At 42.2% G+C, this 11,584-nt stretch overlaps 1 protein-coding gene across 2 annotated transcripts; it reads left to right on the top strand.

Moving 5' to 3' along the window:
• The first annotated feature begins 783 nt into the window (after positions 1-783).
• On the top strand, positions 784-11,001 carry kptn (kaptin (actin binding protein)). 2 transcript variants are annotated; one of them, XM_014197650.2, is made up of 12 exons: positions 784-1,126; positions 1,288-1,370; positions 2,803-2,887; positions 3,116-3,170; positions 3,760-3,838; positions 3,922-3,995; positions 4,076-4,182; positions 4,438-4,557; positions 5,565-5,628; positions 5,921-6,056; positions 7,886-8,059; positions 10,475-11,001. In XM_014197650.2, the coding sequence occupies exons 1-12, from the start codon at positions 919-921 to the stop codon at positions 10,490-10,492; spliced, it is 1,203 nt and encodes a 400-aa protein (XP_014053125.1). In that variant the 5' UTR covers positions 784-918; the 3' UTR covers positions 10,493-11,001. The 2 variants fall into 2 exon arrangements, with proteins under 2 accessions (XP_014053125.1, NP_001134335.1); NM_001140863.1 differs by having other exon boundaries at positions 822-1,126; positions 10,470-10,638.
• Positions 11,002-11,584: the final 583 nt, after the last annotated feature.

Raw genomic sequence — 11,584 nt, 5'->3', positions numbered from 1 at the left:
TATAAGATATATTTTGTAGTAGATACAAGATACAAGAGCTTTCAATACTATTGATCATGAAATATTGTTTCAAATTTGTCTCAAGTTTTAACCACTGCATCCAAAGTGAATGCATGAGATACTACTGAATAACCAAACAATGTGTAGATTAGATGTGACCTGTGAGGTATGCTCTGTTTAACAAAGCCAGTGAGATAAACAAAACAAAACAAAAAAAACACTAAATAAAAACGCCTGCTCAGAAGAGGACCCGCAACAATGATGACCTAGCAAAAGGCCTCCTGCGGGGACGGGGGATTAAATATATATATATAGGACAAAACACACATCACGACAAGATAGACACCACGACACTACATAAAGAGAGCTAAGACAACAACATAGCATGGTAGCAACACAACATGGCAGCAGCACAACATGATAGCAGCACAAAACATGGTAGAAACATTATTGGGCACAGACAACACCAGTAAGTGTCCACACAAGTGAAAAGTATTTGAGGACACTAAATACAATAAGTCAATATATAAACTGAACACACAAACAGATTACTTTTATAGTCCAAGCCGAGAGACTAGGATGCATGCCGTTGTTTTGCTTGTGGATGTTCCTATTTATTAAGGATTTGTATATAGAGTTGTTGCTGACACTTAGTGGTTGACGTTTACGTACTGCACTGCAGCGACTGAACTGCGAAGTGAAGTGATTGGTTGAAAGACATCCACGCTGATTTGCTAGAAATCGTGACATTTTTTTCCTATTGGATCATTTTACTCGTAGTTCCTCCCACACCCGGATGTTGTGTTTTTGGGCTGCTCGAATGGTGATGGAGGATTTTGGATTCTTGGCATAGGCTGGTGTTTTGCACAAGTTTAGGCAAATTCGGATTAAATTAATTGTATTTACCACGTCACGAGGATGCGAGAGGGGAAAGAAGCGTGTCCCTTCGTGGAGGACAGTTTCAGCCGCTTTCTGTCCCAGAGTAACATGTACGGACTCTGTCAGGCTGGAGAACAAGAGTTACTCGCCGCTACTCTGAAAGGCAAAGTGGTCTGTTTCAGGTACCAAGACCTCCAACAGAAAATCAGACCTGTTGCTAAAGAGGTACAGTTCACCTACATCCCAGGTGAGGATAAGATAACTATCTACTGAATTTATCCTGCTACTGTTGCATTCTTGCTATAGCTGCATGCATTGCATCCATCCATTCATGTGTTGTGTATGTGTATACAAAATGTGTTGCTACTGAACTTACTAATGTGTGTCTGTCGTTTTCTGTCTCTTCAGTTGATGCAGAGATTGTATCAATTGACGCTTTCAACAAGTCTTCACCGAACAGGGGGCTGGTCGTGGGAATAACGTTCATCAAGGTATGCTTATAACCCCTACCCTTCTCCTAGTGAACACATCTGTACTCATACAGTGCCTCCGGAAAGTATTCAGACCCCTTGACTTTTTCCAAATGTTGTTAAGTTGATGAAAAAACAACAACATATTTAATCCAATCTACACACAATACCCCATAATGACAAAGTGAAAACAGGTTTTTAGACATTTCTGCAAATGTATTACAAATAAAAACAGAAATACCTTATTTCCATAAGTATTCAGACCCTTTGCTATAAGACTTGAAATTTAGTTCAGGTGCATCCTGTTTCCTTTGATCATTGTTGAGCTGTTTCTACAACTTCATTGGAATCCAGCTCTGATCAATTCTATTGATTGGACATGATTTGGAAAGACACAACTGTCTATATAAGGTCTCACAGTTGACCGTGCATGTCAGAGCAAAAACCAAGCCATGAGGTCGAAGGAATTGTCCGTAGAGCTCCGAGACAGGATTGTGTCGAGGCACAGATCTGGGGAAGTGTACCAACAAATTTCTGCAGCATTGAAGGTCCCCAAGAACACAGTGGCCCCCATCATTCTTAAATGGAAGAAGTTTGGAACCACCAAGACTCTTCCTAGAGCTGGCCGCCCAGCCAAACTGAGCAATCGGGGAAGAAGGGCCTTGGTCAGGGAGGTGGCCAAGAACCCGATGATCACACTGACAGAGTTCTTCTGTGGAGATGGAGAACTTTCCAGAAGGACAACCATCTCTGCAGCATTCCACCAATCAGGCCTTTATGGTAGAGTGGCCAGACGGAAGCCACTCTTCAGTAAAAGGCGCACGACAGCCCGCTTGGAGTTTGCCAAAAGGCACCTAAAGGACTCTGACCATTAGAAACAAGACTCTCTGTTCTGATGAAACCAAGATTGAACTATTTGGCCTGAATGCCAAACGCCATGTCTGGAGGAAACCTGGCACCATCCCTACGGTGAAGCATGGTGGTGGCAGCATCATGCTATGGGGATGTTTTTCAGTGGCAGGGACTGGGAGACTAGTCAGGATTGAGGCAAAGATGAACGGAACAAAGGACAGAGAGATCCTTGATGAAAACCTGTTCCAGAGAGCTCAGGACCTCAGACTGGGCTGAAAGTTCACCTTCCAACAGGACACTGACCCTAAGCACACAGCCAAGACAATGCAGTAGTGGCTTTGGGACAAGTCTCTGAATGTCCTTAAGTGGCCCAGCCAGACCCTGGACGTGTGCATTAGCCCACACAGTAGCAAAATTGAAAATGAGTGTTTCACATGGGCAAGTTCAGATAGTACCTCTCTGTTTTGGGATGTTTTCTTACGTTACGTGTCTACTGAATGATACGACTAGGATCACTTTTCTCTCTCTCTCTCTTTGGTAGATGAAAGTGTGTTCACACATCACTGTATCCATAACACTTGTCTTCACTCCTCCCCCCCAGGACTCTGGTGACAAAGCCACTCCATTCCTCAACATCTACTGTGACTACGAGCCTGGCTCAGAATTCAACCTGGAGTCCATTGCACGTGAGTCATCGCATCACCTGCTGCAGTAGAGTCACATAGAACACACATTCCCTTCTTGTAGTCACATGGTTTTACAGGGTTGTGTTCATTAGGACCACATATTAAAGTGTTTCAAAATGTTGTACGATGGAAAACAAAATATTTCACCCTGTTATGAACCAGTTTCTTCTGTTTCGTGCCTAGTGAACATGACCCTGATTACAGCTTGTTTCTTTATCCTCTTCTTAGAGAGCTGTCTGAACCTGGAGCTGCAGTTCACCCCCTTCCAGCTTTACCACACAGAGTAAGTACTGTACACACTACAGTGGGCCCCTATCTAACTGGCCTACACAACTTTAGACATAGTTTATACTTCTTTGACTCCTTTCAAGGCCTACCACACATTTTAGGTGCACAATGCACTTTCAAGTTTTCAAGTTTTAATGTCATGTGCACAAGTACAGTGAAATGTCTTTCTTGCCAGCTCTAACCCCAACAATGTAGTAATCAATATCAATGCAGTACTAAAAATAACAAAGTAGAACAAAACTAAGACAGAAATAAGAAGAACACGAGCAGTAAGTAAGCTATATACAGGGTCAGTTCCAGTACCATACAATGTGCAGGGATACTGGAGTGATAGAGGTAGACATGTATAGGAGTAAGGTGATTAGGCATCAGGATATATGATAAACAGACTAGCAGCAGCGGATATGATGATTGTATGTGGTGCGTGTGTGTGGAGTCAGTATAAAATGTGTGTGCATGAACGACCCAATGTATGAGTCGAGATTTTAAAATTGAATGTGTAAAAAAGCCTGGCATGACGATAGTGTTTATCACTTCCTTACATTGTTAATGACATGAATAACAACAGTATGTCACTGTTCCAGAGTGCAGTGCGAAGATGGATGCAGTGAGACAGTGTTTCTGCTCAGTGGTCATGACCAGAGGATTCATCTTTACAAGGAGGTATGCCTATGTACCTGTGTGTGTGCAGTGAGATTTGTAATGTTTGGTGTGGGAGTCTAGTAAACGTATCTTCTCTGCAATAGAACGCCTCCCTTCACCAATTTGAAGAGCAGCCAGTTGAGAGACTCTTCCCTGAGCTACAAGAGCTGCCCAGCAAGTTAGTTTGTGTATCCTCTGTCTGCTGTTCTCTCCCAGTTGTGCGTGTGTGTGTGTAATCACTGTTCCCTCTCTTTGCAGTGTGTTGTGGCTGGATGTGCTGAGTATCCCCGGTGGTCGTCGTCTCTCAGCCTTTGGCTGTCAGAACGGCTGCGTTGGGCTGGCTCTGGTGGACCAGACTGGACCTGGTGAGGACGGCCTATACACAACATACACTAAATCACAATAGGATTGCGTCCCAAATGGCACTCAATTCCATATTTAGTGCGCTACATTCGACCACAGCCCGTAGGGCTTTGGTTAAAAGTAGTGCACTATATATAGGAAATAGGGTACATAGGGAATAGGGTTTGTATGGGGAATAGGGTGCAATTTGCGACACAACCTATGATTTGCTGATGTACTTTCCTTTCTGTGTTTTCACATGCGTCCGCGTGGATTAGAGATTGTGCAGAGTTGGCGGGTTCAGCAGGACAGTCCCATCTCCACCGTGCTGCTCTTCCCTCTGCATTCCCGGGCAGAGCCGGCGGACCCTGAAAGGGCAGGAGAGAAGGGAGGGGACGGTATGGATGAGCAGCACCGATATGACCTCTGGATATTGTTGTGCCCAAATGGCAGTACATTCCCTATGTAGTGTTCTAATTTTCTCCAGTGCCCATAGGGCTTTGGTCAAAAGTAGTACACTATACAGGGAATAGGGTGCCATTTCTGACATAACCTATGATTTGCGGCTGTACTTTCCTTCCAAAACTCTGGATGTGTTCAAGAGCATCATTCTGCTCAGTCGCTGATCACCGACTGACTGAGCAGACTGACTGATCTACATATAATCACAAGCAGTTATTTTGGATGCAATGAGATTTGTAGATCTGTGTTTATGTTCCGTGTGACAAAATGATTAGATCGGAGGAGAGAGCATTTGGTCAGAACCATTCCCTAGCCTACCAGTGGACTAGGTGGAGCTATTGGTATATTGCAAATTCTATGCAGATGTTACACCGTCCTACAGTTACCCTACACATAACAACAAATACATTCAGATTATACCCTAAATAGCAGCCTACCTGTTGGCTTTTGGTCATTGTAGCCTTTCTTTCTCATTTCACTTTTAATTCTGTCATTTTAATTTCAGCTTCCATTGATTAGATATCCCCCAACTTGCTTGCCACACAAGCAGAGCAGCAATGCTCTCTGCAGAGCAGCAATTTCTCTCTCCGCGTCAAGTGCAAGGATCAGAGCACGTACCTTTTTTGCAACTTTTTCCAAATCATCAATATAGAGTCACATCATGCAGCCCTTATGTTTTGATTTCTAGAACATTCCCCGTTTTATAGGCCTAACACAAGTAAATCAACAATGGATTTTATTGTGATCGTGTAGGCTATATTATTAGATTTTGTTCAACTTTTTAAAATGTAGCTGTTCCAAAGGCATGCATCAGCAGCTTGTTTGCATGGAAGCCCGTAGATGCTAAACGTTCGCTCCATTTGTAATAGATTTACCCTCTGACAACATTTCATGACCGCCACAGCCATAAAAAACAACATTTTTGTCTCCACACTTTTCTCAGACATTGAGATCGTTGGTTACAACCTCCTGGTGACCAGCAGTATAGAGATGGCCGTCGTGTACAGGTCAGTATCACAGGCCTATTAGAGACTAAGAATACATGAATAAAGAATGCAAGCCATTTGCGAGAGGTGCTTACTAATATAACATTACCTCAGAAATCTTATTGCAGTGGTAGAATGCCAGTCATTTGTTGAAAAAAGCTTGTTGATACCTATCGTGATCAGTAAGGATATTCTGTTTTGTCCTGGTCAGTGTTTTGTGTTCCCTGTGTGGTCCGTGCTCTTTCTAGTCTTCGGTCAATGTGTGGTCAGTTAGGTTTCTATGGTCAGAATGGTCAGTACATTGTGCTCTCAGGGATGTCCAGGAGTATGGTGTGAGTTGCCATGCGTGCCTCTCGGAGAGTGACCAGTGTGACGCAGTGCTCTGTGCGCTGGTCACAGACCTGGACTTTGATGGACAGAAGGAGCTGTTACTGGGGACCTATGGACAGGTAAGTTTGTGGGGCAGAAGGGCTATGAGCAACAACAAAAAAACGTATTTAAACTAATAAAATACAGTGCATTTGGAAAGTATTCAGACCCCTTCCCTTTTTCCACATTTTGTTATGTTACAACCTTATTCTAAAATGTGTTTAAAAAAAAACAATTGTACACAGAATACCCCATAATGACTAACCGAAAACAGGTTTTTAGATCTTTTTTGCACATTTATTAAAAATAAAAAATAAAATAATTTATTTACATAAGTATTCAGACCCTTTGCTATTAGACTCAAAATTGAGTTCAGGTGCATCTTGTTTCCGTGATCATCCGTGATGTTTCTACAACTTGATTGGTGTCCACCTGTGGTAAATTCAATTAATTGGACATGATTTGGAAAGGCACACACGTCTATATAAGGTCTCACAGTTGACAGTGCATGTCAGAGCAAAAACCAAGCCATGATGTCATAGAAATTGTCTGTAGAGCCCTGAGACAGGATTATGTCAAGGCACAGATCTGGGGATGGGTATCAGAACATTTCTCCAGCATCGAAGGTCCCCAAGAACACAGTGGCCTCCATCATTCTTAAATGGAAGAAGTTTGGAACCACCAAGACTCTCCCTAGAGCTGGCCGCACTGCCAAACTGTGCAATCAGGGGAGAAGGGCCTTGGTCAGGGAGGTGACCAAGAACCCGATGGTCACTCTGACAGAGTTCCTCTGTGGAGATGGGAGAACCTTCCAGAAGGACAACCATCTCTGCAGCACTCCACCAATCAGGCCTTTATGGTAGTGGCAAAGATGAACGGAGCAAAGTACAGAGGGATCCTTGATGAAAACCTGTTCCAGAGCGCTCAGGACCTCAGACTGTGGCGAAGGTTTACCTTCCAACAGGACAACGACTCTAAGCACACAGCCAAGACAATGCAGTAGTGGCTTTGGGACAAGTCTCAATGTTCTTGAGTGGCCCAGCCAGAGCCAAGACTTGAACCCGATCTAACATCTCTGGAGAGACCCGAAAATAGCTGTGCAGCGACGCTCTCCATCCAACTTGACAGAGCTTGAGAGGATCTACAGAGAAGAATGGGAGAAACTCCCCAAATACAGGTGTGCCAAGCTTATAGCATCATACCCAAGAAGACTCGAGGCTGTAATGGCTGCCAAAGGTGCTTCAACAAATTACTAAGTAAAGGGTCTAAATACTTAGGTAAATGGGATATTTCATTTTAAAATTATTTTTTATAAATATGCAAAAATTCTAAACCTGTTTTTGCTTTGTCATTTTGCTCCCGTGTGGCGCAGTGAGCTAAGGCACTGCGCCACAATTATGGGGTTTTGTGTGTAGATGAATGAGGACATAAAAAAAATATATATTATAGAATAAGGATGTAATGTAACAAAATGTGGAAGAAATCAAGGGGTCTGAATACTTTCCGTTTGCACTGTACATACCCCTTGATGAGATTAGTACAAAAATCTAACCTGTTCATAACCGAAAACGAATGACTGATTACTCCATTGATTTACTCCTTTTGTCAATTTTTATATTTTTGTTTTCGCTTCACTCTTGGATGTTAGTCAGTGTGTTTTTAAAACTTCTCATCCAAATCATGATTCAAATGTTATTAGTCACATGCGCCGAATACAACAGGTGTAGAACTTAGTGAAATGCTTACTTACAAGCCCCTAACCAACAATGCAGTTTAAAAAATGCGAATAAGAATATGAAATAAAAGTAACAATTAGTTAAAGAGCAGCAGTACAATTACAGTCAATGTGCGGGGGCACCGGTTAGCTGATGTGCTGAGGGTTTCCTATGCTTCTGCTCCTATACCTCAGGAGCTGCTTTGCTACAAGTTCCAGCAACCAATGAGAGGGACGGAGGAACAGTTCCAACTGCTGTGGAGGCGGAGCTTCAAGAGCCCCTTGCTGTCCATCATTTACTTGGATTTGACTGGAGATGGGCTGAGAGAGCTGGCGATTCTAACACTCAAGGGGCTACACATACTACAGGTGCATTATCATGGAGGGCCATAGCATGGAGTGTAGTCCCTATAATACATTTTACGTTTACATTTTACACTACCGTTCAAAAGTTTGGGGTCACTTAGAAATGTCCTTGTTTTTGAAAGAAAAGCATGTTTTTTTTTGTCCATTAAAAACCTAAAATTGATCAGAAATCCAGTGTAGACATTGTTAATGTTGTAAATGACTATTGTAGCTGGAAACGGCAGATTTTTAATGGAATATCTACATAGGCGTACAGAGGCCCATTATCAGCAACCATCACTCCTGTGTTCCAATGGCACGTTGTATCTAATCCAAGTTTATAATTTTAAAAGGCTAATTGATCATTAGAAAACCCCTTTGCAATTATGTTAGCACAGTTGAAAACTCTTGTCCTGATTTAAAGAAGCAATAAAACATTCTTTAGACTAATTGAGTATCTGGAGCATCAGAATTTGTGGGTTCGATTACAGGCTCAAAATGGCCAGAAACAAAGAACTTTCCTCTGAAACTCATCGGTCTATTCTTGTTTTCAGAAATTAATGTTATTCTATGCGAGAAATTGCCAAGAAACTGAAGATGTCGTACATCGCTGTGTACTACTCCCTTCACAGAACAGCTCAAACTGGCTCTAACCAGAATAGAAAGAGTGGGAGGCCCCAGTGCAAAACTGAGCAAGGGACAAGTACATTAGAGTGTCTAGTTTGAGAAACAGACGCCGCACAAGACATCAACTGGCAGCTTCATTAAATAGTACCCGCAAAACACCAGTCTCAACGTCAACAGTGAAGAGGCAACTCTGGGATGCTGGCCTTCTAGGCAGAGTTCCTCCGTCCAGTGTCTGTGTTCTTTTGCCCATCTTAATCTTTTATTTATATTGGCCAGTCTGACATATGGCTATTTCTTTGCAACTCTGCCTAGAAGGCCAGCATCCCGGAGTCGCCTCTTCACTGTTGACGTTGAGACTGGTGTTTTGCGGGTACTATTTAATGAAGTTGCCAGTTGAGGACTTGTGCGGCGTCTGTTTCTCAAACTAGACACTCTAATGTACTCTAATGTACTAGTCTTATTTACTGCCTTTTTAAAAAACATATCTGATATGGCTGACTTGCTTAAACACATGTGGTTTCTACTGACAATTGAGATGTACAAACTATGGCATAAGTGGATGACGAGCGGATAAGAGGCAATCCGTAATTTCGATCAACATTAATGAGCGAGCTAGGATAGACATAGTCAATATAACTATTTGTTCTGCACTTTTTTTAAATATACAGCGACAGAATTCAGAACATGGGCCGTTCTTACAGTATTCTCCCTGTACACCAAGTCAGAACTGTAGAATAAATAAAGTGGGCATATAAGCAAACAATGAAAGCGTATTTTCTCAGTCAGAGCTCGTTTTTTTCCCCCGAGTTCCCAGTTGTCTTGAACTCACTGAAGTCTGAGATTTCCGAGTTTCCAGTTGTTTTGAGCGCAGCAGAAGTCATGCTGGATTGAAATCATGGCCAATGTTGAATGTTTATCCTTTTAAGTTCGGAAAAGAGGCCCTTAAACCCAGACTTGGACCACACACCCACTCCACAGAATACAGGCTAGTGATTGCTTTGCAATGCTTGCAGTTAGCAACTGATTCCTTCCAAACCACTCATTGTTGAAATTGCGATTTCCAACTTGTTGTGTAATGTTTATGGCGTGAGCACCGATACGTTTTATCTATAATTTCTCGTCATTATTTCTCTTCATATGACAAGGATTGAAAAGGATTTGCCAGTAGGTTGTCAACTTGATTCATGATGATGACTGCTAGCTAAGATTTTGAAAGTATGTTGTTGACATGATCAGTCCAATCAAAGCTACTGTAGATATAACGTGATTTGATGTCATTTTATCTGTGGCCAATGACCTTGAGCCGCCTTGGATGGGAACTTCTAATGTAACTCTATGGCAGTACCTAAGTGGCTTGAATTTTTTTAGCTCTACCCGTAGACTTTGCGGTGACGTAGTGTCCCCATGAGTGACAGAACACCGAGCCAATCACGGCGCAATTAGAGAACATTACCAACCCCTACGCTCCGTATTTTCCACTGGTTGCCCCACTACCACAGAAAGCACTGAGCAAGGTTAAAACACGTGCATTTTGGAGCTGCCTTACTCAAGAAATCAGTTTAATGCGACTTTAAATTCAATTATTATTTAAAAAATGGTTTTACATTGTTTGCAAACTGATATGTGACACCTATTAATGCCAAAGTAACATGCTAAAAAAATTATAAACAGGTGGGGCTCAAAACAGGTGGGGTTCTGCCCCACCTGCCCTGAATGACAAGTCGCCACTGACTGTATAATCTCTTTCTCTCTCCCACTTTCTCTCTTTCTCTTCTTTCCATCTGTTCCCCTCTCGTCCTCTCTCCAGCACAGTCTGACCAGCACTGCTGACTTGGTCCTTCAGCGACTGGCCGACAGGGGGTCAAAGCTGACCCCTGGCTCGGAAGTTCAGCCAATCCCAGAACGGAACACTGAAGAGAGGGATGCTGTGACCAATGAGGAGCAGAGTGCCCCATTAAAGTGAGAGCCAGCTGTTTAAAAAAAAAAAAAAAAAAAGTTATTTATATTTGAACCTCTATTTAACTAGGCAAGTCAGTTAAGAACAAATTCTTATTTACAATGACGGCCAAACTTGGAGGACACTGGGCTAATTGTGTGCCGCCCTATGGGACTCCCAATCACGGCCGGATGTGATACAGCCTGGATTCGAACCAGGGACTGGGGTGACGCCTCTTGCACTGAGATGCTGTGCCACCTGGGTTACCTGCGCCAATAATGACAGTTCTACCATGAAGTATCTACACTTACAACATCATGATAAAAAAAAAAAATTGGGATGTTGCCTAACATGTAATATTGTCCATATATGTACACAATAAATGAACTAAATACGTTTTTTGCATTATTGTCAAGAAGCTTGCATTTATGTCTCTGTAATTTTGTCAAGACCTGACAGGACTGAAAAGAGCTAAAACAACAAATTCACTGACAAGGTCTCATTTTGTTCATGAAGTAAGTATTTAGTAATTTTATGGTGTCATACAGCACATTGAAGCAGATCATTTTAATGACTAGGCCTAGAATTTCATGCACCCACCTGGAATGGGTCAACGTATAAAAAAACATGGTTAAGGAAAATCATTATTAGTCCTAAATTAATGAAATCCTGTATTGACTTAGAGCTAGTATATTTAGTTACATTATTTCATAACTCAATGCAAGTTCACACCTGTCATTTTGGTATATGAAAGTTGGTGTAAGAAAGTATGAAGACAGTAAATTTAAAGTGGTTTGGTCCATTTCTGGGGTGAACAAAAGCGTACCTCCATTTTATTTGTACATATTTTATTCACCTGCACCTGACAAGCTGCACGATTAACTTCACCACCTTGGGTACGGCTATTTTGTTGGTAAAAGTGTGTGTTTGCTCCACTCCGGTTAGAAAGTAGTCAAACGTGTTCCATGTGAACTTTTCATGTTTCA

The sequence above is a fragment of the Salmo salar genome, chromosome ssa04 (genome assembly GCF_905237065.1).
Source record: "Salmo salar chromosome ssa04, Ssal_v3.1, whole genome shotgun sequence".
Taxonomy (NCBI): domain Eukaryota; kingdom Metazoa; phylum Chordata; class Actinopteri; order Salmoniformes; family Salmonidae; genus Salmo; species Salmo salar.
Note: the sequence above shows the minus strand (reverse complement) of the source record. Positions and strands in the feature narration are given on the sequence as shown.

What these genes read in the sequence shown, in the direction of transcription:
- kptn (NM_001140863.1), top strand. Translation starts at nt 919, where the DNA reads ATGCGAGAGGGGAAAGAAGCGTGTCCCTTCGTGGAGGACAGTTTCAGC. An exon ending in CAACCTGGAGTCCATTGCAC is followed by an intron (nt 2,888 to 3,115) that starts GTGAGTCATCGC and finishes TCCTCTTCTTAG; the next exon opens with AGAGCTGTCTGAACCTGGAG. An exon ending in TTCCAGCTTTACCACACAGA is followed by an intron (nt 3,171 to 3,759) that starts GTAAGTACTGTA and finishes TCACTGTTCCAG; the next exon opens with AGTGCAGTGCGAAGATGGAT.